The following is a 27,079-nucleotide window of genomic DNA, read 5'->3' as shown; positions in this document are numbered from 1 at the left end:
GAGAAGGATCAGGTAAGAACATTTAAACTTCTTTTGTCTGTAAGTCCTTGGTCCTTAGTTCAGTGTTGGCAGGATGGTTAAGGCAGTGGAGTGTTCATTCTGTGAGATGTCAGATTTCAGGGTACCTAACTGTCTCCCTGACAACCACATCTGCAGGAAGTGCACCCAACTTCAGCTCCTGACTTACAACGTGAAGAAACTGGAGCTGGAGATGGATGCACTTAGGACCATCCAGGAGGCTGAAAACCTCAAAGATGAAACTTTACTGAGGTGTCATAGCCAGAGTTCGGATAGCAGATAGATGACCTCCAGAAGTAAGGTGAGTAAGCAGTCAGTGCAGGGTTTCCCTGTGGCAATTCCCTTCAGCAACAAGTATACCCCTTTGGATACTGCTGAGGAGATGACCCATCAGGGCACAGCAGCAGCTGCCAAGCCAGTGGCATTGTGTCCAGCTCTGAGGCTCAGCGGGGAAGGGTAAAGATAGGCAAAACAGTAAAGTGATAAAGAGACTCAATAGTTAGGAAGATGAACAGGAGATTTATATGATTGCGAAAGAGGCACCAGATTGGTATGTTGCCTCCCAGGTGCTAAGGTGTAGGATGTCTGAGAGTGGCTGCAGAATATTCTCATGGGGGAGGGTGAACAGCCAGAGACCATGGCGCACATTGAAATCAATGACATAGGTAGACAGCGGGAAGAGAACCTCTGCAGAGAGTATTGGGGGTTAGAAAAGAGGCTGAAGAGCAGGACTTCCAAGGTCATCTCTGGGTTCCTCCTGTGCTAGTCAGGGCAGAAACAGTATGATGGTACAGGTGAATGAGTGGCTGAGGAACTGGTGCAGATTCTTGGGTCATTGCAACCTCTTCTGGGCAGGGGTGGCCTGTACACAAGGGACAGTTTTGAACCTGAACTGGAGGTGAACCTGTATCCTGGTCAGGAGGTTCGCTAGTTCTACTCGGGAGGGTTTAAACTAGTTTGGCTTGGGGATGAGAAGCAGAGCACCATGTCAGAAAGTGCAGGACAGGTATGTTCCAGACAGAAGGTCAAAATGGAAGGTAAGAGACCTTGTATGTCAAGGGAGATGATGAATTTAGTCAAGAAGAAAAAGGAAAAATATGTAAATCTTTGGAATAAATAGTCGACATTTCATGCCGAGATCAGAACTGGAAAGGAAGAGGGAGGATGCTAGAATAAAAAGGTGTGGGAGAAAATGGAGGACAAGCTAAACCAGGGTTTTTTTATGCCATAGAACCTTACCATTAACTGAGGGGTCAGTGGGACCAAAAGAATATAAGGGCAGGGTGGAAGTTGAAGGCATAGGTGTAGCCATGGCCACCTGCATGGGCTCCAGCTTTGACTGCCTCTTCATTGGCTATATAGAACTGTTCATGTTCCAAGTCTTCCTTCGTAACGCTCCCTAATTCTTTCTGCACTACATTGATGACTGCATTGGTGTAGCTTCATGCACCCAAGCTGAACTTATCAATTTCACAAAATTTGCCTCCAATTTCCACCCTGCCCATCAATTCACTTGGTCCATCTCTGAGACCTCTCTCCCCTTTCTCAATCGCTCTGTCTCCATCTCTGGAGACAAACTGTCTATAGCCATCTTTTATAAATCTACCAATTCCCACAGCTATCTTGACTGTATCTCTTCCAACCCCGTCTCCTGTAAATATACTATTCCTTTTCTCAGTTCCTCCGTCTCCAAAGCATCAGTTCCCATACATACATCATAAGCAAGAGGATAACAAGGGAGAGAGTAGGACCACTCAAGGATAAAAGGGGGAACATTTGCTTTGACGTGAATGATGTGTGACGTCCTTAAGACTATCTTACTTCGAAATCCCCTGGCATATTAATACTATCGGCACTGAACTCCCTATCGTCCACTTCTTTCTTCTTGGTAAATACTGAGGTAAAGGAGGAGATAATGTGGGTCCCTTAATGCCCCATGTTACTGAGAGAGCCAAGTGAAGAGTTTACTATCCTTGAGCAATATCTTTGAGTTCTCTCTGGTGTTACGTACCCTGTAACTGGGTTGCCAAACCAGCAGAAATGGATCACTCAGTTGGAGTCTGGAGTACTAGAACTAAGAAAGTTTGATTAAAGAAACAAGCAACACAGTAATCAAAAGGATAATAAATGCAACAGTTCAGTGATGATAAACACACATGTGCACAGAATTAAGATAACAGCATCAATCAAGCTCTATCGTTGTCTAGGGGTAAATGACCAATTTCAAAATGACTCAAAGTTCAGTCCAGTTTAGTAGTTCAGTTCGCAGTAATCATTGCCATGGCGGTGGACAACGTGGGGGAAGAGAGAGATAGAATAGGAACAACTCATCATTCAGAACGGCTTCACTCACAGACCAGCAAGATGGCTCACAGACCAGCGAGATGGCTCACAAACAGCTTTTGGGCGGGTCCTTGGTGATGTCACCTGAGGTCACCGACTGTGACCCCTCCTCCAGATGCGGTCGATCCTCTGCAGTGAACCCGGCACCCAGGCAAGGGCGGACACACACCGGGTTCCCGCTGATCGTACCTTTCCACCCTTGTCGTTGTCCGGTACTTCTCACCCACTCATGAGAAGCGCACCGCTTCCAGGGTCTCGTTACCTCGGGTGGCGTGTGTGTCTGTCTTAGCGAACCTGTCCCTTTTTATCCCCCTGCTGGGGCATCGCCTGTCCATCACTTCAAACAGTTCAGGGTTCAAAGGGGGGAGCCGCTCCAGACAGCTCTTCCTCCCACATCCCTTCATTACACATCTCCAGACGCTGCTCCATTGTTCCTTATCTCTCCTTCCCCTGAGGGCAGGTGGCAGACCAACTGCTGATGCCACTGATGCTAGCCCAGGCCAGCAAACATCTTAATTTTATGTGTATTCTCGTAACACTGGATATAGGTGAGATCCCAGAGGACTGGTAAGTAGCTAATGTTGTTCCACTATTCAAGAAGCTTGAGTTCCTTCCTATATCTTGTGGCGCATTGAGCAGCACTTTGCCATTTCTTTAGCATTTGTCTTTTTTTTAAATGAGTCTGAGTTGCTAGCTCAACATTCAACCCAGCACGGATGGAAAGCGTGCAAGGAGCTGGCCAGTTTTGAACCTGGGACCACTCAGTTTGAAGTACAGTGCAGATGCCACAACATCACCGCTGGCTATTCAAGAAGGGGACCAGGGATATCCTGGAAACTATAGAACAGTGAGTTTCATGTCAGTGGTAGAGAAGTTACTGGACAGAATTCTTAGGGAATAGGATATATGAGTATTTGGAAAACCACAGCCTAATTAGGGAGAACCAGCGTGGTTTTGTGTGGGGTAAGTTGTGTCTTGCTAATTTTGATGAGATGCCAAGGGTGATTGATGGAGGTGGAGCTATTGATGATGGATTTTAGTAAGACATTTGACAAGGTTTCTCATGGGAGGCTTAGCCAGAAGATTAAGATGGATGGGATCCATGGTGACCATTTAGATCCAGTACTGGTTTACCCATAGAAGACAGAGTGTAGTGGTTGAAGGGACTTATTCGAGTTGGAAGTCTGTGATTAGTGGTGTTCTGGCTCTTCTGCTGTTTGTGATGAATATAAATGACCTGGATGAAAATGTCCTGTAGATGGGTATGTTAGTAAGTTTGCAGATGACACAAAGATTGGTGATGTCGAAAGCCTGGGAGACCTCCAGTCTCCCAGATAAACACATCTGCACCGCATGCACTGAGCTGCAGCTCCTGAGAGAATGTACTAAGGAACTGGAGCTGCAGCTCAATGGCCTTTGACTCATACGGGAGAATGAGGAGGTGACAGACAGGAGCCACAGGGAGGTAGTTACCCCAAGGTTGCAGGAGACTGGTAACTGGGTGACTATCAGGAGAAGGAGGAGACAAACGTTCCCCTCAATAATAAGTATATAACTTAAGATACTATTGAGGGAGACGACCTACCAGGGGGAAGCCACAGTGGGCAAGTCTCTGGCACTGAGTCTGGTGCAGTGGCTCAGAAGAGCAGAGAGGTGAAGTGGACTGCAGTGTTGATAGGAGATTTCATAGTCAGAGGAACAGAGACGAGATTCTGTGGGCGCGATAGACACACTCAGATGGTATGTTGCCTCCCTGGTGCTAGAGTCAGGGATATATCGGATCGGGTCCATGGCATTCTCAAGAGTGAGGCTGAGCAGTCAGAATTCTTGGTGCATATTGACACCAATGACAGAGGGAGACTGGGAGAGGAGGTCCTTAAGAGAGATTTTAAGGAACTAGGTAGAAAGCTGAGAAACAGGACTCCAGGGAAGTAATCTCTGGATTGCTGCTGTGCCAGTGAGGATAAGAATAGAATGATTTGGCAAGTGAATGCCTGGCTGAGAAACTGGTGCTGGGAACAGGGTTTAGATTTGTGAATCATTGGGACCTCCTCTGGAGAAGGTATGACCTATACAAAAGGGGCAGGTTTCACCTGAACCCGAAGGAGCCAATATCCATGTGGGCAGGTTGGTTAGAGTTGTTCGGGTGGGTTTAAACTAATTTGAATGGGAACTGGAGTGATAGTGCTGAAGGTGAGGTAGTTGGTTCACAAACAGAGGCAGAGTGTAGTGAGACTCCTAACAGGGAGAGGCTATTGACAGGGCAAAATGGCAGTCAACAGGATGAACTGCAATGTAAAAGGTGGACAAAATCGAAAAGGGTGAATACAGGACTGAAACTGTGATATTTGAATCCACGTAGTACACTGATTAAGGTTGATGAACTTGTACCACAGTTACAGATTGGCAAGTATGTTGTTGTAGGCATCGCCGAATCAGGGCTAGAAGAAGATTATAGCTGGGAGCTTAATGTCCAAGGATACATATTGTACTGAAAGGAGATGCAGGTAGGCAGAGGGGGTGATGTGGCTCTATTGGTAAAAATGATTTTAAATCATTAGAAAGAGGTGACATAGAGTCAGAAGGTGTTGAATTGTTGTGGATAGAGCTAAGGAGCTGCAAGGGTAAAAAGACCCTGAAGGGTGTTATATACAGACCCCCCCCCCAGGGTGTATGGGGTGTCAGGGAGGGGTAGCACCTCTGGTGGGGGAACATGTCACGTCCTTTTCAAGGCAGGTAGTCAACCTTTGGTCCCCACCTGGCACTCAGCTCTCAACTGAGGCTCCCCGTAGCTGTTAGCATGCGATAGCGGCCACACCCCGGGCAACGGCTTCCACAAGCCGGCTAAACCAGGTGAGGGTAGACGACGGGTCTCAAACCCTCCGTGAGATAGGGAGATGTCTATCCCAGCATGTGAAAATGGACTCCGGCCGATTGAGTGGATGAGACCAATGGAAGATCCAATGGTCAAGAAGGCGGTCTCTGCAAGCTTTGTGGAACATGTAGAGCAGGACAAGACACAGAAGGCGTACTGGTCATCCACCGCGCCTGGTCCCATCTCCAGCCGTCTCAACACTGTCTTGCCACTGGATCTAGATGGGAATTGGGAAGAGAGAGTGAGGCTAACGCTGCGCAACTCTCCCTCACTTAAATCCAAATCACACGCTAGTCTCGGCACCATCATAATGGTGTTGAGGTCCTCATTGACGTTGACGATGAACGAAAACACAATACAGACCCCCAAACAGTAGTCAGGATGTGGTTTACAAGTTAAACAGGAGCTAGGAAATGCATGCCAAAAGGGCAATGTTACAATAGTCATGGGGGATTTCAATATGCAGGTAGATTGGGAAAATCAGGTTTGTGCTGGATTCCAGGAGGGGGAGTTTCTAGAATGCTTACAAGATGGCTTTTTAGAGCAGCTCCTGGTTGTGCAAACTAAGGGATCAGCTATTATGGATTGGGTATTGTGCAATGAACCGGAATTGATTAGAGAGCTTAAGATAAAAGAACCCTTCGGGGAAAGTGATCGTAACATGATCGAAATCACCCTGAAATTTGAGAGGGAGAAGTTAAAGTCAGATCTATCAGTATTACAGTGGAGTAAAGTACAGAGACATGAGAGAGGAGCTGGCCTGAATTGATTAAAACAGAACACTGGCAGGGCCGACGGGAGCAACAATGGCAAGAATTTCTGCAAACAATTCGGAAGGCACAGGATATGTACATCCCAAAGAGGAAGAAGTATTCAAAAGGTAAGATGACACAACCATGGCATGAAGTATAAAAGAGAAGCGAGAGTAGATATCGGACCGCTGGAAAACGATGCTGGAGAGGTAGTAATGGGGGACGAGGAAGTGGCAGACAAATTGAATAAGTATTTTAGACAATAGACAATAGGTGCAGGAGTAGGCCATTCAGCCCTTTGAGCCAGCACCGCCATTCACTGTGATCATGGCTGATCATCCACAATCAGTATCCAGTTCCTGCCTTATCCCCATAACCTTTGATTCTGCTATCTTTAAGAGCTCTATCCATCTCTTTCTTGAAAGCATCCGGAGACTTGGCCTCCACAGCCTTCTGGGGCAGAGCATTCCATATGTCCATCACTCTCTGGGTGAAAAAGTTTTTCCTCAACTCCGTTCTAAATGGCCTACGCCTTATTCTTAAACTGTGGCCTCTGGTTCTGGACTCACCCATCAGCGGGAACATACTTCCTGCCTCCAGCGTGTCCAAACGCTTAATAATCTTATATGTTTCAATAAGATCCCCTCTCAGCCTTCTAAATTCCAGAGTATACAAGCCCAGTCACTCCAATCTTTCAACATATGACTGTCCTGACATCCCGGGAATTAACCTTGTGAACCTCCGCTGCACTCCCTCAATAGCAAGAATGCCCTTCCTCAAATTTGGAGACCAAAACTGCACACAGTACTCCAGGTGTGGTCTCACCAGGGCCCTGTACAGCTGCAGAAGGACCTCTTTGCTCTTATACTCAATTCCCCTTGTTATGAAGGCCAGCATGCCATTAGCTTTCTTCACTGCCTGCTGTACTTACATGCTTGCTTTCAGTGACTGATGTACAAGAACACCTAGATCTCGTTGTTCTTCCCCTTTTCCTAACTTGACTCCATTTAGATAATAATCTGCCTTCCTGTTCTTACCACCAAAGTGGATAACCTCACATTTATCCACATTAAACTGCATCTGACATGCATCTGCCCACTCACCCAGCCTGTCCAAGTCACCCTGCATTCTCATAAAATCCTCCTCACATTTCACACAGCCACCCAGCTTTGTGTCATCGGCAAATTTGCTAATGTTACTTTTAATTCCCTCATCTAAATCATTAATATATATTGTAAACAGCTGTGGTCCCAGCACTGAACCCTGTGGTACCCCACTGGTCACCGCCTGCCATTCCAAAAGGGACCTGTTAATCGTTACTCTTTGTTTTCTGTCAGCCAGCCAATTTTCAATACATGTCAGCACTCTGCCCCCAATACCACGTGCCCTAATTTTGCCCACTAATCTCCTATGTGGGACTTTATCAAAGGCTTTCTGCAAGTCCAGGTACACTACATCCACTGGCTCTCCATTGTCCATTTTCATAATCATATCCTCAAAAAATTCCAGAAGATTAGTCAAGATCGATTTCCCCTTCGTAAATCCATGCTGACTTGGACCGATCCTGTTACTGCTATCCAGATGTGTCATAATTTCATCTTTTGTAATTGACTCCAGCATCTTTCTCACCACTGACGTCAGGCTAACTGGTCTATAATTCCCTGTTTTCTCTCTTCCTCCCTTCTTGAAGAGAGGGACAACATTAGCCACCCTCCAATCCACAGGAACTGATCCTGAATCTATAGAACATCGGAAAATGATTACCAATGCGTCCACAATTTCTAAAGCTACCTCCTTAAGTACCCTGTGATGCAGACCATCAGGTCCCGGGGACTTATCAGCCTTCAGACCCAACAGTCTATCCAACACCATTTCCTGCTTAGTATAAATTTCCTTCAGTTCATCCATTACCCTAGGTCCTTTGGCCACTATTATATCTGGGAGATTGTTTGTGTCTTCCCTAGTGAAGACAGAGCCAAAGTACCTGTTCAACTCATCTGCCACTTCCTTGTTCCCCATAATAAATTCATCCGTTTCTGTCTTCAAGGGCCTAATTTTGGTCTTAACTATTTTTTTCCTTTTCACATACCTAAAGAAGCTTTTACTATCCTCCTTTATATTCTTTGCTAGTTTACCCTCGTACCTCATTTTTTCTCCGCGTATTGCCTTTTTAGTAACCTTCTGTTGCTCTTTAAAAGTTTCCCAATCCTCCGGCTTCCCACTCGTCTTTGCTATGTTACACTTCTATTCTTTTATTTTTATACTGTCCTTTACTTCCCTTGTCAGCCACAGCCTCCCCTTAGGATTTTTCTTCCTCTTTGGAATGAACTGATCCTGCACCTTCCGCATTATTCCCAGAAACACTTGCCATTGCTGTTTCACTGTCATCCCTGCTAGGGTATTGTTCCATTGAACTCCGGCCAGCTCCTCCCTCATAGCACCATAATTCCCTTTGTTCAACTGTAATACTGACACTTCCGAGTTTCCCTTCTCCATCAGTCTTCACTGTGGAAGACACGAGCAGTATGATATTCTAGGTGTCAGGGGTCATGAAGTGTGTGAAGTTACAATTACTAGGGAGAAGATTCTTGGGAAACTGAAAGGTCTGAAGGTAGACAAGTCATCTGGACCAGTCAGTGTATACCTTAGGGTTCTGAAAGAGGTGGCTGGAGAGATTGTGGAGGCATTAGTAATGATCTTTCAAGAATCACTAGATTCTACAATGGTTCTGGAAGACTGAAAATTACAAATTCATTCTACTCTTCAAGAAGGGAATGAAGCAGAAGAAAGGAAATTGTAGACCAATTAGTCTGATCTCAGTGGTTGGGAAGATATCGGAGTCAATTGTTAGGAATGTTATTTTGGGGTACTTGAAGGCACAGGATAAAATAAGCCGTAGTCAGCATGGTTTCCTTAAGGGAAAATTTTGTCTGACAATTTTGTTGGAATTCTTTGAAGAAATAACAAGTACGATAGACAAAGGAGAATCGGTTAATGTTGTACTTGGATTTTCAGAAAGCCTTTCATAGGGTGCCACACATGAGGCTGCTTAATGAGTTATGAGCCCATGGTTTTACAGGAAAGATTCTAATATGGATAAAGCAGTGCCTGATTGGCAAGAGGCAAAGCGGGAATAAAATGAGCCTTTTCTGGTTGGATGATGGTGACTAGTGGTGTTCCACAGGGGTCTGTGTTGGGAATGATTCTTTTTACATTATATGTCAGTGATTTGGATGATAGAATTGATGGCTTTGTTGCAAAGTTTGTGAACGATATGAAGGATTTAGACAGATTAGGAGAATAGGCAAACTATGGGTTGAGTATTTTCTAAATTGTGAGAAAATACAAAAATCTGAGGCACAAAGGGATTTGGGAGTCCTTGTGCGGGATTCCCTAAAGGTTAATTTGCAGGTTGAGTCTGTGGTGTGAAAGGCAAATGCAAAGTTAGCATTCATTTGAAGAGGACTAGAATATAAAAGCAAGGATGTAATGTTGAGCCTTTATAAAGCACTGGTGAGGCCTCATCTGGAGTATTGTGGGCAGTTTTGGGCCCTTTATCTTAGAAAGGATGTGCTGAAACTGGAGAGAGTTGAAAGGTGCCTCGTGAAAATGTTTCCAGGATTAAACAGCTTTTCATATGAAGAGTGTTTGGTGGCTCTGGGCCTGTATTCACTGGAATTCAGAGCAATGAGAGTTGACCTTATTGAAATTTATCAAATGGTGAAAGGCCTTGATAAAGTGTTGATAGAATGGAGACAATGTGTCCTGTGGTGGGAGTGTCTACTATCAGAGGTCACAGCCTCAGAATAGAGGGGCATCCTTTTAGAACGGAGATGAAGAGTAATTTCTTTTGCCAGAGGATAGTGAATCTTTGGAATTCATTGACATAGACAGCTGTGAAGGCCAAGTTTTTATGTATATTTAGAAGCTGGTAGATTCTTGATTGGTCAGGGCATAAAGGGATACGGGGAGGAAGGCAGGAGAATGGAGCCAAGAGGAAAAATGGATCAGCCATGATGAAATGGTGGAACAGACCCTACGGGCCAAATGGCCTAATTCTGCTCCTATATCTTATGGTGTTGATGACTGTTAAAGAATACAGCAGGATATATATCAGTTGCAAATATGGGCAGATGAATGGCAGATGGAATTTAACCTGGTGAAATATGAAGTGTTGCATTGTGGTGGGTTAAATGTAAAGAAACCCTTAACAATGTTGAGTAGTAAAGGGATCTTTGAGTCCAAGTTCATAACTCCCTGAAAGTGGCTACGTGGGCTGAAGGGGTAGTTAAGAAGGCACATGGCATACTTGAGTTCAAAAGTCAGGAAGTTATGTTGCAGCTTTATAAGACTGTAATTAGGCTGCATCCAGGGTATTGCATACTGTTTTGGTTGTCCCATTGCAGGAAGGATGTTGAGGCTTTGGAGAGGGTGCAGAAGGTGTTTACCAGGATATTGCCTGGATTAGAAGGTATATGCTATACTGAGAGTTTGGACAAATGGGTTGTTTTCTCTGGAGCTGCAGAGGCCAAGGGAAGATCTGATAAAGGTTTATAAGATTTTGAGAGGCATATATCGAGGAGACTAACATTTCAACCCTTGTAAAAAGATATCGTCTAATACCAGAGAACATGCATTTAAAGTGAGAGGGGAGTAATTTCAAAGGAGATGTGAGGGGCAAGTGTTTTTTTTTAAATGGAGAATGATGGGTGCGTGGAATGTGCTGCCTGGGGTGGTGGTGAGGCAGAGACATTAGAGACTTTTAAGAGATGTTTAGATAGGCACACGAATGTGAGGAAAATGGAAGGATATGGACATTGTGTAGGCAGAAGGGATTAGTTTAGTTGGTCGTTTGATTACCTATTTAATTGGTTTAGCACAAGATTGTGTGCCAAAGGGCCTAATCCTGTGCTATACTGTTCTACTCTCTCCCCTCCTGTGTTCCTCCTTCTCAGCCTCTGAACCTATCCCCTTTCCCAGCTTCTCCCCTCCTGTGTTCCTCCTTCTCAGCCTCTGAACCTATCCCCTTTCCCAGCTTCTCCCTCCTACCTCTTCCACTTGGCCTTTTGTCTTCACTTGGTCTTGAGTCATTACATATGAGGATAGATTAACCATTTGCAGTATAAATCTAATCCAGGAGATTTTTGGCAAAAAAAAAGGTAGCAAAATTGAATCTTTCTTCTTTATCTGCCCTAATATAACATACTGTTTAGTGCAGCAATCGGGTTTTGCCACACTCCACATATTGGATGGCAAGACCCTGACATCTTGGTGTGTCGTGTACTTTTTTTTTAAACACAGCTGTGACAGATAGTCAATTCAGAATTCATAGTCAGTCAAGAAATGCAAGTTAATTGCCAATGCTACTTGTAATGATTGAAAATTCTCTTGAGTATGGAAGATTAAGGGTTTGACTGAAGTGTTAATGATGAGTGAAAGATCTAATTGGTTTGATAAAAAGAAACAAATTCCTCTGATGGAGGTCTAAAATAAGGAGCTGTAATCTTAAAATTAGATTACAGTGAGGTCAGGTAATATTTCCGTGTTCAAAGGGTAGAGAAAATCTGGAAATGCATTGCTGCAAAGACTATCGAGCCAGGGTAAATTGAACATATAGCAGCAGCATGAGAGATTGTTAATAGGTAAGAGTTTGAAGGAGCCAAGGCATGTAATTGATTTTGAGATACAGATCAGCTAATTGAATAAGAAGACTAGCAGGACTAAATGGCTCTTCCCATGTTTGTTGATGGTTGTGTTCCAGTGATACTAAAATGTGAACAGTGGTATTGTGGGTTATTGGAAACTACTTAAAGTTGAAGGATTACTTTGACTTCTGAACAATATACACAAAATGCTGGAGGAACTCAGCAGGTCAGGCAGCATCTGTGGATAGGAATAAACAGTCGATGTGTTGGACCAAGACCCTACATGAGGACTGGAAAGAAAAGTGGAAGAAGCCAGAATAAGGAGGTGGGGGAGTGGAAGCACCTCAAGCTTGCGGGTGATAGGTGAAGCTACAGTGCCTGTAAAAAGTATTCACCCCCACCCCCTTAGACGTTTTCATATTTTATTGTTTTACAACATTGACTCACAGTGGATTTAATTTGACATTTTTGACACCGATCAACAGAAAAGACTCTTTCGTGTTAAATCGAAAACAAATTTCTACAAATTGGTCTAAATTTATTACAAATATAAAACACAAAATAATTGATTGCTATGAACTTGGACTCACCCTCTTCAAGTCAGTATTTAGAAGATGCCCCTTTGGCTGCAATTACAGTCTTGAGTCTGTGTGGATAGGTCTGTATCAGCTTTGCAGATCAGGACACTGCAATTTTTCCCCATTCTTCTTTACAAAACTGCTCAAGCTCTGTCAGATTACATGAGGATCATGTGTGAACAGCCCTTTTCAAGTTTAGCCACAAATTCTCAATTGGATTGAGGTCTGGACTCTGACTTGGCCACTTCCAGACATGAACTTTGTTGTTTTTAAGCCATTCTTGTGAAGATTTGGCTTTATGATAGGGGTCATTGTCTTGCTGGAAAACAAATCTTCTCCCATGTCACAGTTCTCTTACAGACTGCATCAGGTTTTCTTCCAGAATTTCCCTGTATTTTGCTGCATTCATTCTACCCTGTACCTTCACAAGCTTTTCAAGGCCTGCTGCAATGAAGCATCCTCACAGCATGATATAGCCACCACCATCTTCATGGTAGGGATGGTGTGTTTTTGATGTGTAGTTTTTGGCTTATGCCAAACATAGCATTTAGTCTGATGGCCAAAAAGCTCAATTTTGGTTTCATCAGACCGTAGAACCTTCTTCCAGCTGACTTCAGAGTCTCCCACATGCTTTATGGCAAACTCTCACCAAGGTTTCATGTGAGTTTTATCCAACAGTGGCTTTCCCTTTGCCACTCTCTCGTACAGCTCCGACTGGTGAAGCACCTGGGCAACAGTTGTTGTAAGCGCAATACCTCCCATCTCAGCCACTGAAATTGCAACTCCTCCAGAGTTGTCCTGTTGGTGATCTCTCTCACTAGTTCCCTTCTTGCATGGCCACTCAGTTTCTGAGGACAGCCTGCTGTATGCACAATTACAGCTATGCTTCATGGTAGGGATGGTGTGTTTTTGATGTGCTGCGTTTGGCTTATGCCAAACATAGCGTTTAGTCTGATGGCTATTTCTTGATGATTGACTTAAATTTACTCCATGGGATATTTAGTGACTTGGAAATTTGAAACATATTTGGCCACTTTGCAGCTGCACCCACTACTACCAAGAAACTTGTGCCATGAATGGTCTGGCAAAATCCACATGAATCCTCTGCTAGGGCATTTCCAGGGATGGAGAGGTGTTGCTCTTCGGATCTTCTGGATTTGGTGGCATCCTGAACAGTGCATGGCAAGCTGCTCAATCTGCTGATCTATCCCAGGCCACCAGATAAAGCTTTGAGCCAACGTTTTCATTTTAACCATGCCTAGGTGACCGGCATGTAGCTCCTCCAACACTTCAGCTCTTACCTTGGATGGTACAACAACGCTCAATCTCCACATAAGGCAACCGCCGTCAAGTGCAAGTCCACTGATAAAAATAGGGGAAATGGAATTTCTGATGCACATTCTAGGCAGTTTGGATTGCCATGCACATCAGAGACAAGTTCACGATATCAGCAAAGCTCATTTCAGCTGGTTTGGTTGGAGCAGTCAAACTTCTAAGCAAACTGAGTGCTTTTCCACCTATTACATTCAGTAAAACTTCCACTCACTTTTCATTAGCAATTTCAAAATACTGCTCAATTCATTCAGTATACATCATCCACTTATCTGTTAGGCAATCAAATGTGTCTATCTTTCCGATGTAGCCAGCCATTTCTGCTTTGTCTTGTGATTATTATCACCCAGTACTCACTGCTTATTGAACACATGAATTTCGTCTCGTTTCTGTCTTTTTTCTAACTTGTTCTCTTCCCAAGAAACGTGCTGCACTTCAGCAGGTGGTTTGTCATCTCAGGTTTGTTTTAAGACCACCTTGTTGCCACCATTACGCTTTGTAACTCTAGAAACTAATTGAAAGGAACACACGGGAGTCCAGGAAAGCACGTCTACTTAGTTTCACTTCCTTTTTTTAAAAGTGAGCTGCTCACATATGACATAGTAGCACAATGACCTATGCCATTCATGTACTTCATATATATAAGCTGCAACCTGAGGGTGGCCTCATTACCAGAATGGAGAATTAAAATGGGTGGCCACCGGGAAAACCCACCTTCTCTGGCAGAAGGTGCTCGATGAAGCGGCCCTCCAGTCTTCGCCAGAGGAGGCCGCACCGGCAGTGCTGGCTACAGTAGATGACCCCGACAGACTTGCAGGTGAGGTGTTGCTTCAGTTGGGAGGTCTGTTTGGGGCTCTGAGTGACGATGAGGGAGTAGGTGTAGGGGTACGTGCAGCACCTGTCCTGCTTGCAGGGGTAATTGCCAGGATGGAGATCAGTGGGGAGGGAAGAATGGACATGGGAGTCATACGAAGTATAATCCCCGTGGAAAATGGGGAGTAGGGTGGGGGGGGGGAGGGAAAATGTGTTTAGTGGGAGGATCCCGTTGAAGATGACGGAAGTCATGGAGAATGATGTGCTGACTTCTGAGATAGTGTAAACAGCTTTTCTTCCTGATGAATGCACATGAACTGGCGATGAACAGTCACTTGGAGATGTCAGCCAGTAGCTTGAACAGCAGCTGAAGACCATCGGTGACTCGGAAAAGTTGGTTCAGACGAAAGTACTGATTAGCACAGACTGGTATTGCTCTGACAGATGCATCTTTCAACCACACATAGTTTTGTTGTGAAGCGCTGCGGTTGGGAAATCTCACAGTCAGAGTTTGCCTAGAGTTGACAGCTGTGATTTTAGAACTGCAACTTCAGAATTCCAGAGACGGTAATGTATATTTATAAAATGAGAAAGGGGAAGTTGAAGCAAACAGTGAAGGTATTCATTTGCAAATACCAATCTTCTGAGGTGAACCAGTACTGAGATAGTACCAGCATGTCTTACATTGTGTTATAAGCTTTTAAAAAAACTAACTGCTGATATCTGCATTTGTATCTAATTTGGGCAAATTATTTTGAATATGGCAATAGGGGCCCAAGTTCAGTTATTTAAAATAAGGAACAATGACGATCCCTCTGAATTTGTAAAACATGTTAATCAATACTGACACTCCAAAGTTCAAAGTACATTTATTATTGAAGTATGTTTATGTTATGCAACCTTGAGATTCATCCCTTTACAGGCAGCCACAAAACAAGAAATCCAAAAGGACCCATTTAAAAATAGTCCAACAAACACCCGTTGTGCAGAGAGAAGAAAAAAGAACAATTCATGCAAACAATAAAACTAAGCAAATAACATTTAGAACGAAAGTGGGTCCTCAGATACCTAGGCCAGAGCAGGCCCACAGCCTCAGCTGCAGTTCAGTATAAATCACGGAACCGCAAGCAGAGACAGCTCCGACCTTGCCTCTGGTCCCGACACCCTGCCTTTTCAATTCATCTGGCCGGCGTTTAAATCCTCCAAACATCAAGTCGTTCCTCACACTAGGACCCGGTCACAGTCACATCGATACACTCTGGGCCTGGACCCTGCCACCACTTTTCAGCCTGTACCTGACCTTTCCAAACAACCCGGCGGTTAGACCGATCAAACCTTGCTCTTGGTTCCGGTGGGTGGGCCCCAAACCTGCCCCTCCTCCTTTTCTGACTTTTCGTCAGCTCTGCTTGCTCAAACTTCGTCTCGAAGATGCCTCAACCTCGCTCGAACTTCGCCTTGCACTCGCACACTTCGACCTTGACTCGGCCTTACCTTTGCTCGCCTCTTCATTGTTTGCGGTGATCATTTACTTTTTACAGAATAAGTGTTACTAATAAAGTATTTAGTTGCATTTCTAGTTTTGGGAACCACCAGTGAGCTGTCACTTGCGTTTAGCAGTGCCACCTTAAATCAAAAGTTTGAACTTTGAACTCGAAAGAATCTTAAGGAAACTGTCATCACTGTAATTGTTTCCACGCCTATATTATGAAGTCAACCATAATTTTATTTTGCTTAACCTAATGATGGGTTTATTGTCTTGAAGCAATGTAGTTTAGGGTGAGTACCTAGAAGGTCACTAAGTAGGTGCTATTAAAAACTTCTGTTGCCTTTAAGTACTGATACCATCAGGAATTTGTTATATGAGTTTAATAGATCAGTGAAAGAACATTCCAGCTGATGTGGAATTTTTTTTAAGTGAGCTCCCAAATGTTGAAGAGTACAGTGAAGGAGATGACTCTGTTGCCCCTCCATAGTTGCTCTGGCTCTTCTGAAGAGAAATCCATTTAGAAACACCCTTCATTTGTTTCACCATAAGCTTGGATTTTTTTTCCTTTCTCGACAGTTTATTCCATTCCTTTCTAAAAGTTATTACTGAAAATCTTCCAAGGCATTCAAAATCCGGAAGGCTTATATGTAAAATGATTTAAATTTGTAAGAAGATTTCCCTCATGTTACCTTGTGTTGTTTTCCATTCCCCTTAAATACTGTATGTGCATTGCATAAGCAGTTGTTTCTGTTTCACCCTTCACCCACAGTATAGCCACTTATATTTTATCTCATATTTACAGCTGTGTAAAATATTGCTTTAAAGTATATTCACATCTTTAATGTGATTGAAGTGAATGGGATGGATATATTTAAGGAGAAGCTGGACAACAATGTGAGGGAGAAAGGAATAGAGAGTTGTACTGATAGATTTAGTTGAGGAAAGAAGGAAAGAGACTTTAGTGCATAAGAAATGAATACGTGGGCAATATTGAGCTCATTTTGAATGGGAAATAAACTTCAACATTACAATAAGACATTTTCAGGTGATTTGAATTTATCTGTGATGTCTTAAATGCAAGTTCTAAATTTTTTATTTGTACACCTTGAAATTATAGAAATGTATCAAAAGTTTTCCAGATTTATCAGTGCATTCTGTCATGCATTGCCATGTTTACCAGGCATCACAGGCTGGTATGGAGCCCCCAGTGCACAGGATCACAAGAGGCTGTAAAGGGTTGTAGACTCTGCCGGTCCCATCATGACACAACCCTCACCGCCATTGAGGACATCTCAAAAAGGCAATGCTTCAAGAAGGTGGTATCCAGTACTTAAGACCCTTACCATTCAGGACATGCCTTCTTTGTGTTACTGCCCTCAGGGAGGAGATACAGAAACGTGAAGACCCACACTCATCATTTTAAGAACAGCTTGTTCCATTCCGTGATCCTATGAACAGCACCTCACTATTCATCTTTTGCACTATTTATCTATCGTTTGTAACTTTTAATACTTGCACAATATTACTGCTGCAGAACAACAAATTTCACAGCATATGTAAGTGATAATAAAAATGGTGCTGATTCTACATAGCCAAAATTCCATATACATTTTACATTAACAAAACCCAAGCGTTCCCATCCTCAAAAAGTTCAGAACAAAAAAAGAGGTGATCATATAAAGGATGGGAAGTGCTGGGAAGCTGATCTTTTTGGATTCTGTGAACTTATGCACCTTTTTTCCATTCAATGGATGATTACCTGCTCCTGCCTCATACTTGCACTTATGGAAACCTCTTTTGGAATTCAGCCTATTACAACACCATAACCTTTAAAATTAGTTAGAACTAAACATGTTATGAGAACCATTGAGGACTTTAATGGCCCCAAGGTCTTTATTAGTCAAGGATAATTGATCTTGAAAAGGATTAATTATAAATTGGTTTAATTATAAGCTGGTCACATTCTGGCATGTTGGGTTCTGATTTACTTGGATTTGTGTAGGATTATCATAGTTTAGTAGTTGCTGTAAGGTGTTTCTTTTGCTCAAGGTATCTGACCCACCATCAGCATGAGGCGCTAATGAAGCGTTCTGAATCTGAAAATGTGGGGACTCCTGACTGGAATGGTTGTTTTCTTATGATTTAAAAGTAAAATAATTCCCATTCAGCAGTTTATTAAATTAATTTGCTTATTTTCCCATTGGTTCTTAGAAATGTGCATTTATCTCTTATTTTTTCTCTCTCTCGTAGTGTAAGACACTGTCAGGAGTCTGTGACCACATTATCTCTCTCTCTTCTGATCCACTGGTTTCACAGTCTGCTCACTTGGAGGTCATTCAGCTGACAAACATCAAACCCAATGAAGGATTGGTAAGGTTCATTTGTCTCCTGAATCTAAGCTCCACTTTTGGAGTTGAAGTTTTTAGCACAAGGCCCTGGAATCCCTAGATTCTACGACTTACTCATACTCTAGAGCCAATTTAGTGTTGTCAATTAAACTACCAAGCTGCAATTCTTTGTGGCATGGGAGGAATCCAGAACACCCAGAGGGGATGCGTGTTGCCACAGAGAGAGGAGAAAACTTCACATTGATTGTAGTTTACTGGATATAAAAAAAATTGGCAAATGTACATGTCTTCTGTGATTTGAATATCTAAGTACATTCAGTTATGTCTACACATCATCGTGTGGTTTAAAGTTAGAACAAATTTATTCGTTGTGTTTGCATAATAAGATCTCCATGTGTTCTTGAAGCAGTGCCCATTCTTGATGACAACATCGAAGTATTAGAATATAGCCATCTTCCTGTTCCTTTCTAAAGATATGTGATTTTGTGGTGCATAATTCTGAACAATTTGCAACCTTACCCCACATTATTATAATTAAAGATAAATATGAGAATCTTATACTTCAAAATTATCTGCAAAATCCCGATCATTTTTCCTGCCAACATGCAGGAAATTCTGTTCCTGCAAATACTAATGTTTGTCTGATATTTGGGCAGGTTCCTTAGAGTTGACAAGGTAAGCAAAATCAGTATCATGGTGTTGCAATAAGTGGGACAGTCCTGAATGTTGGAACCTCGCATTGTTGGTAAATGAGAAGAATGTTTTGCTCTGTATGTAGTCTTTGCTAGAGCAGAAAGAGGAGAGCCAAATATTTTATGTAATTAGAATGCTTTCTAAAATTCAATTGTTGACAATGTTAAAATAAAATTATCTGTCTTCTGCCCTTAAGAATATTTAGATGGAGCTCAAAGTCATGATACTCCTATATCTTTCCTCATTGTACACATTAAATTACTGGACATATCATGCTAATGACATTGATAACATCATCATAAGGATGGGTAATGTTACATCCTTTATCATATCTAATTGCTATGGGACTGGCATTGTATTAGTACAGCAATATCAAATGATGTGCTTATGGTTTAAATTATGGTTACGTCAATTACATCAAGGACATCCTATCTGTGAGTTATTAAAACTGGAATTGTTTAGGAATGCTGAGGCTATCAATAGTCCTTCCAAATGATCATAAAGCTTACTTAGAATAATTTATAATGAAGTGAATGATTAAATGGTTCCGACGACACCTTCTGTATTTATTTTTCTTGTCCCTGTCTCTGTTTGTAGGGCATGTACATCAAATCGACATACGATGGTCTACATGTAATCACTGGCACAACTGAAAATGTAAGTTATTTTCCAATGAGCTAATGACTTTTACATTACCACCAGCAGAAATAATTTAACTAATAATTTGTAATTACCTGGGCACTTGGGGCAGTGCATCAAATAAACAGTAACATGAAGAATGAGAGACCCCAAGACCTACAAGCAGAATTAGACCATTCAGCGCATCAAGTCTGTTCCGCCATTCAATTATGACTGTTTTTACTTTTCCTCACATAAGCTTCTCGCCATAACCTTTGGCACCCTTACTAATTGAGTACCTATCAACCTCCGCATTAAATATTCCCTATCCTCCACAGCAATTTGTGATAATGACTACCACAGATTCACCACCATATGCCTAAAGAAATTCCACCTCACCTCTGTTCTAAAGGAAGCCTTTCTATTCTGAGGCTGTGCCTTCCGGTCCTACATTCCCCACTATTGTCCCATCATCTTTACATCCACTCTCTCTAGGTCTTTCGGTATTTGATAAGTTTGAATAACATACCCCACTGATTCTTCTGAGTTCCAGCAAGTGCAGCCATCAAATGCTGCTCATATATTAATCTTTTCATTGCCAGAATAATTCTCATAGACAACCTCTGGTCAGCACATTGTTTCTTAGATATGAGACCCAAAACTGCTCACAATTCTCCAAATGGGATCTGATGAATGTCTTATAAAACCTCAGCATTACATCCTTGCTTTTATATTCTAATCCTTTTGAAATGCATGCTAACGTTATATTTGGCCTTCCTTATTATTAACTCAAACTGCAAGTTATCCTTAGGGAATCCTGCATTAGAACTCCCAAGTCCCATAGCATTTTTGATTTCTGAATTCACTCCCCATTTAGAAAATAGTCTTCACCTTTATTCCTTCTATCAACGTGCATGATCATACACTTCCCTACACTGTATTCCATGTGCCACTTTTCTGTCCTAGTCCTTCTGTAGACACCCTTCCACTTCAAGACCATTGATCAATATAAGTAACATACAATGTGAAAAGTAGCAGACCCAACACCAACCACTGCAAAACACCACTAGTCACTGGCAGCCAGAAAGGACCCCCTTTATTCCCACTCTTTGCCTCTTACCAGTCAGCCAATCTCTGACCATGCCAGTATCTTTCCTGTATAATCATGGGCTCTTATCTTTTTTTTTAGCAGCCTCATGTTTGGCACCTTATTTAAGTCCTTCTGAAAATATAAATTAACAACATCCACTGACTTTCCTTTGTCTATGGTGCTTGTTATATCCTCAAAGAACTCCAACAGATTTGTCAGGCAAGGTTTACCCTGGAGGAAACCATGCTGACTATGGCCTATTTTATCCTGTGCTTCCAAGCACCCCAAAACCTCATCCTTAACAATGGACTCTAACATCTTCCTAACCACTGCAGTCAGGCTAACTGGCATAACATTACCTGTCTTTTGTCTCCCTCCCTTCTTAAAGCACAGAGTGACATTTGCAATTTTCTGGTCCTCTGGAACCATTCCAAAATCCAGTGATTCTTGAAAGATCATTACTGATGTCTCCACAATCACTCCAGCCACCACTTTCAGAACCCTGGGGTGTAGTTCATCTGTTCTAGAGACCTATCTGCCTTCAGACCTTTCAGCTTTCCAAGTGCTTTCTCCTTAGTAATAGTGAGTACACTCACTTCTGCCTCCTGACATGCTCGAATTTCTGACAAGCTACTGGTGTCTTCCATGACGAAGACTAATGCAAAATACTTAATTTGTTCACTATTTCTTTTTACCTCATTACGATCTCTCCAGTGTAATTATTCAATAGTCCGATGTCCAGTTTTGCCCCTCTTATGTTTTTATATATCTGAAAAAACTTCTGGTATCCTTTTATATTATTGGCCGGCTTACCTTCATATTTCATCCTTTTTTCTCCTCATTACCTTTCTAGTTGCTGTCTATTGGTTTTTAAAAACTTCCCAATCCTCTAACTTCCCATTTCTTTTACTTTTATGCTGTCTTTGACTTACCTTCTCAGCCACAGTTGCCTCATCCTCCCTTTAGAATGCTGCTGCTTTTTTGGGATAAACCAATACTGCATCTTGTACTCCACCACCATCCCTGCTAGTATCCCTTCCAATCGGCTTTAGCCAGCTTCTTTCTCACATCTCTGTAGTTACTTTTACTCAACTTTAATACCAATACATCCAGTTTTAGCTTTTCCTTCTCAAAATGTATGATGAGTTCTATCATGCTATGGTCACTGACTCTCAGAGTTCCTTTATCTCCCTAATCAAATCAAATCAAATCAAATGGCTTCCCCTTAATGGGCTTGACCTTTAGCTGCTCTAAAAAGCCCTCCCGTAGGCATTTTACAAATTCCTTCTCTTTGGATCCAGCACCAAGAGAACTGCATCTACCTGAATATTGAAATCCTCCATGCTCTTTTTACATGCCTTTTCTATCTCCTATTTTAATTTTAATAGGCATATCCTGCCTACTGTTTTGGATGCCTGTATATAACCCCCATCGGGGGCTTTTTACCCTTGCTGTTTCTTAACTCTACCCACGAGGATTCTACATCTTCTGACTCTGTGTCACTTCTTTCTAAGGACTTGATTTCATTTTTTACCAACAAGGCCACCCCACCCCTTTTTGCTGCCCTGCCTGTCCTTTTGGTACGATGTGTACGCTTAGGTATTAAGCCAATTTCCAACTGTGCTACAAAATCATCTACCTTATTTTGTATAGTGCATCCATTTAAATGTAACACTTTCAGTCCTATATTCACCACACCTCTCTTCAATTTTGTCTCCATGTTGCCTAAATTTAACTTCTTATCCCTTTCTAAACTTTTTATTTTATTCTTTATTCTGGAAACTTCAGTAACTTCTGAGAGCTGCAGAGGAAATGAGGGATCTTGTATGTCCACAAAGATAAATTGTTACAACAGCTGGATACAAGGGAAATTCATAAGGATGTAGCCAGGATTAGATTGTTTTCTTTGGAACAGAGATGGCTGAAGTGGAGTTTAATTGAGATTTATAATATTATTTGGGTTTCAGAAAAGGGGATATAGGAAAAACTTGATTTGCTTGGCAGAGGCATCGGAAATTAGGAGGCATGCATTTAAAGTTACTGGTAGAAAGATTTGAAGGAGGAATCTTAGGTGATAGGATTCTGGACCTTGCTCCCTGAAAGGATAATACAGGCCGAAATGCCCAGCTCATTTATGAAGTACTTGAATATGCATTAGATGAACCTGCAGGGTTACTGACCCCATGTTGGATGATGGGATCAGGATGTTTGGCATACTTAAAACAAGAATGACACAGAATTCCCTCTTCTGTGTCAGAAATTTTCTGGAATGATGCTAGATTATTGAAAAAAATAATAATTTCATCATCAGCCATAACGCAATTGAAATGTTTGGAAGAATTTTTAGTGAGAGTTAATGAGTTGCACCTGCTATTGCACTGATGGACTTTGCACAGTGCAATTTTTTTTGGATGAAAGAACTATTAAACAAGAAAGATTATTGTTTTGTTTAAGCATCTGAAATCAGTTTTGCAGGTGTTACCAGTCAACATAGTTACTGATTGATTCCAGTGAAGCCTGCAAATAGTGAAATTGGTGTTCATTTTGGTTAAGGATGTGGTGAATATATCTTGATCACCAATTAGGTGCAATTAGGTGCACGTTATTCTACCATTGCTTGGCTTCAGATACAGAAACTATTCTTGATCCTAGATTGCAACTATTCCTGGCGGTAAGAATCCTTTGCATATTGTCCTGTCTAAAGGAAATTGTAGCATTTTCAATCCTAACCATGTTGTATTTATTTTATAGTCAAACGTTCATCTTTCTAAATTCAGCAAATAGCTTCACTTCAGAATAGCTGATACAAAGGGCAAAGCAAAAATGATGTATATTACAAAAGGTGTCCAAATTAAAGCACCTCAGAGGTCTTTTCATTCCAGCTGACCAATTCTGTTGCTTCCTTTAATTGTTATTTGATGATGTTACGTACCCCGTAACTGGGTTGCCAAACCAGCAGAAATGGACCACTTAGTCGGAGTCTGGCTTACTGGAACTAAGAAAGTTTTATTAAAGAAATAAGCAACACAGTACTCTAATCACAAGGATAATAAATGCAACAGTTCAGCAACGATAAAACACACATGTACACAGAACTAGGATAATAGGATCAATCAAGCTCTATCGCAGTCTAGGGGTAAATGACCAGTTTCAAGTAACGCAAAGTTCAGTTCAATTGTGTTCAGTTCAGTTCGCAGTAATCGCTGTTGTGCCGTTGGGTGGGGAAAAGGAGAGAGAGAGCGAAAGCGAATGAATATTCAAAACGGATTCCACACAGACCTTCGATATTCCTCGCAGTTAGCTTTCGGGTGAGTCCTTGGTAATGTCTTCTAAGGTCACCGACTGTGACCCCTCCGTTCCAGATACGATCGTTCTTCTGCGGTGAACCCAGCACCCAGGCAAGGGTGGACACACACACCAGGTTCCCGCTGATCCATACCTTTCTACCCTGTGCGTCTATGGCTGGTCCCGCAACCAGACCAACAACAACTCCCACCAACTAGTGGGGGGGGGCACACCGCTTTCAGGGTCTCGTTACCTCGTGGAGTCGTGTGTCTATTGCCTTAGCGAACCTGTCCCTTTTTATCCCCCTGCTGGGGAATCGCCTGTCCATCAAACTTCAAACAGTTCAGGGTTCAAAGCCCCGGTCTCTGACAATACTCGGAACTGTGTCTCCTTTCCGATAATCCCTCTCGTCTCTCATTAACATCTCTGAAGGTTCCCCCATTGTCCTCTTATCGGCACCAATCTTCTGATAACTGGTTTCGTCACAATGAGAAGCTTGAGGGCTACATGTCACCTCTACTTTTGGCACGTATCAGCTATTGCTGTTGAGGAACCAACAAATAGCTCAGCTGGGAGAGTGTTAGATGGAAGGTCTGAAGGTCCCTGGTTCAATCCTATGTTTCAGCAGTGAGCTGTCCCCTTTACTTTGTAAGGGCGGCATTGATTTACCGTGCAGTGATCACTGATCACGCTTTAATGCTGTGATGTAACTGTGTGGACTCCAAAATTCAAAATAAATTTATTATGGTGGTGTGGTGGCATCAACAACGGACTTCAAGGTGAATAGTCCTGAGTTCCAGTCCGGCCGGCTCCTTACACGCTTTCCGTCCGTGTTGGGCAGAGTGTTGAGCTGGCACCTCAACCTCATAAAAAAGCAGTCAGGCGCTATGAAAATGGCAAAAATGCCGCCCAGTGCACCACAAGGCTCGAAAATGAGCCAACAGAAAAGAAAAACCCTACCCTCAGGGACTATACATAAGTTGCAAGCAATTGTTCCATGATAGTTAAAGTCAGCAAATGCAGTTAACATACAGTGCCTATAAAAAGTATTTATTGCCCTTGGAAGTATTCATGTTTTATTGTTTGACAACATTCAATCACAGTGGATATAATTTGGCTTTCTTTGACCTGATCAACAGAAAACACTCTTTTGTGTCACAGTGAAAACTAATTTCTACAAATTGGTCTGAATTTATTACAGTTATTAAACACAAAATAACTGATCGCATAATTACTCACACCATTTGGTCAGTATTTAGTAGATGCACTTTTGGAAGCAATTACAGCCTTGAGTCTGTGTGGATAGGTCTCTATCAACTTTGTACATCTGGACAGTGCAATTTTTCCCCCATTCTTCTTTAGAAAACTGCTCAAGCTCTGTCAGATTGCATGGGGATTGTGAGTGAACAGCTCTTTTCAAATCCAGCCACAACTTCTCAATTGGATTGAGGTCTAGACTCTGGCTTTTCCACTCCAGGACATTAACTTTGTTGTTTTCAAACCATTCCTCTGTAGCTTTGGCTTTATACTTGGGATCACTGTCTTGTTGGAAAACAAATCTTCTCCAAGACAGTTCTCTTGCAGATTGCATCAAGTTTTCCTCCAGGATTTCCCTGTATTTTGCTGCATTCATTTTACCCCCTACCTTCACAAGCCTTCCAGGGCCTGTTGTAGTGGAGCATCCCCACAGCATGATGCAGCCACCATCATGCTTCACGGTAGGGATGGTTTGTTTTTGTTGATGTGTGGTGTTTGGCTTAAGCTAAACATGGCATTGATTCTGATGGCCAAAAAGCTCAATTTTGGTTTCATCAGACCATAAAATCTTCTTCCAGCTGACTACAGAGTCTCCCACATGCCTTCTGGCAAACTCTAGCCGAGGTTTCACGTAAGTTTTTTTCTTTCCCACTCTCCCATTAAGCTACAACTGGTGAAGCATCCGGGCAACAGTTTTCGTATGTGCAGTCTCTTCCATTTCAGCCACTGAAGCTTGTAATTCCTCCAGAGTTGCTATGGGTCTCTTGGTGGCCTCCTTGGTCCCCTTCTTGAACGGTTTTTTGCTTTGCCACTCTCCCATTAAGCTACAACTGTGCCATATTCTTTCCATTTCTTGATGATTGACTTAACTGTACTCCAAGGGATATTCAGTGACTTGGAAATTTTCTTGTATCCATCTCCTGACTTGTGCTTTTCAATAGCCTTTTCACGGAGTTGCTTGGAGTGTTCTTTTGTCTTCATGGTGTAGTTTTTGCCAGGATACAGAGTCACCAGCAGTTGGACCTTCCAGATACAGGTACATACTTGACTGTATACAGGTGATCTCTATTTAACTAGTTATGTGACTTCTAAAACCATTTGGCTGCACATGATTTGGTGTGCCATATTAAAGGGTTGAATTAATTTAGATCACTTGGTAGAGATCTATTTTCCCTTTGACACGAAAGAGCCTTTTTTCTGTTAATCAGTGTCAAAACAAAGCCAAATTAAATCCATTGTGATACTATGCTGTAAAACGCTAAAACATGAAAACTTCCGGGGGGGGGGGGGTTGTGGGGTGGTTATTTTTTATCGGCACATTATCTAGTTGAAATTAATTTTGAACTTTGTTTCCATTTGAGGAACTTCAATAAATTAAACAAAATTGGAACATTTAATTTTAAATTCCGTGATCTAATTGCCCTTGTGAAGGTGGTAATGAGCCACATTCTTCATTGGCTGTGTTGCTGCTAAGCAGGGAAGTTCCAGGATTTGGATTAGCAATGATGAAAGAAGTGGCAATGTGTTTCCACGTTAAGTCGATGTGTGACATGGAGGGCAACCTGCAGTGCGCCTGACATCCTTGCATTTCTTAGAATGCTAGTGGTTACAGGCACTGCAGGTGTCTGTACAAATAACTGCAGTTCATTTTATAGATTAAACTCATTGCAGCCATTGTGAATCATTGATGGAAGCTCTGAATGTTGGGTGTTGGATGGAATCCCATTCAAGCAGGATGCTTTGTCCTGGACGTTGTTAAGCTTCTTGAGTATTGTTGCACCTATATTGGTCTAGGAAGGGGCAGATCATCCCATCACACATTCTTGACGTGCTTGTCTTTAAGTTTCAAGCAATGAGTCACTCACTACAGGATACCCAACTCTTGTAAAAAGTTGTATCTCAGGTTAGTCATAATCCCTGAGGATGTTTATGGTGAGATGGTCAGC

At 42.3% G+C, this 27,079-nt stretch overlaps 1 protein-coding gene across 5 annotated transcripts in view; it reads left to right on the top strand.

The window, feature by feature from the left end:
* cnksr2a (connector enhancer of kinase suppressor of Ras 2a) overlaps nucleotides 1–27,079 on the top strand; it is a 554,785-nt gene that overhangs the window by 241,228 nt on the left and 286,478 nt on the right. For all 5 annotated transcript variants that reach the window (XM_063050993.1, XM_063050994.1, XM_063050991.1 and 2 more), the window contains exons 6-7: nucleotides 18,093–18,212; nucleotides 19,481–19,540. In XM_063050993.1, the coding sequence (XP_062907063.1) occupies nucleotides 18,093–18,212; nucleotides 19,481–19,540 (180 nt within the window). The remainder of the gene's footprint in view (nucleotides 1–18,092; nucleotides 18,213–19,480; nucleotides 19,541–27,079) is intronic.

The sequence above is a fragment of the Mobula hypostoma genome, chromosome 6 (assembly GCF_963921235.1).
Source record: "Mobula hypostoma chromosome 6, sMobHyp1.1, whole genome shotgun sequence".
NCBI classification, from domain to species: domain Eukaryota; kingdom Metazoa; phylum Chordata; class Chondrichthyes; order Myliobatiformes; family Myliobatidae; genus Mobula; species Mobula hypostoma.
The sequence above is the reverse complement of the archived record's forward strand: the minus strand, read 5'-3'. Positions and strand labels throughout refer to the sequence as shown.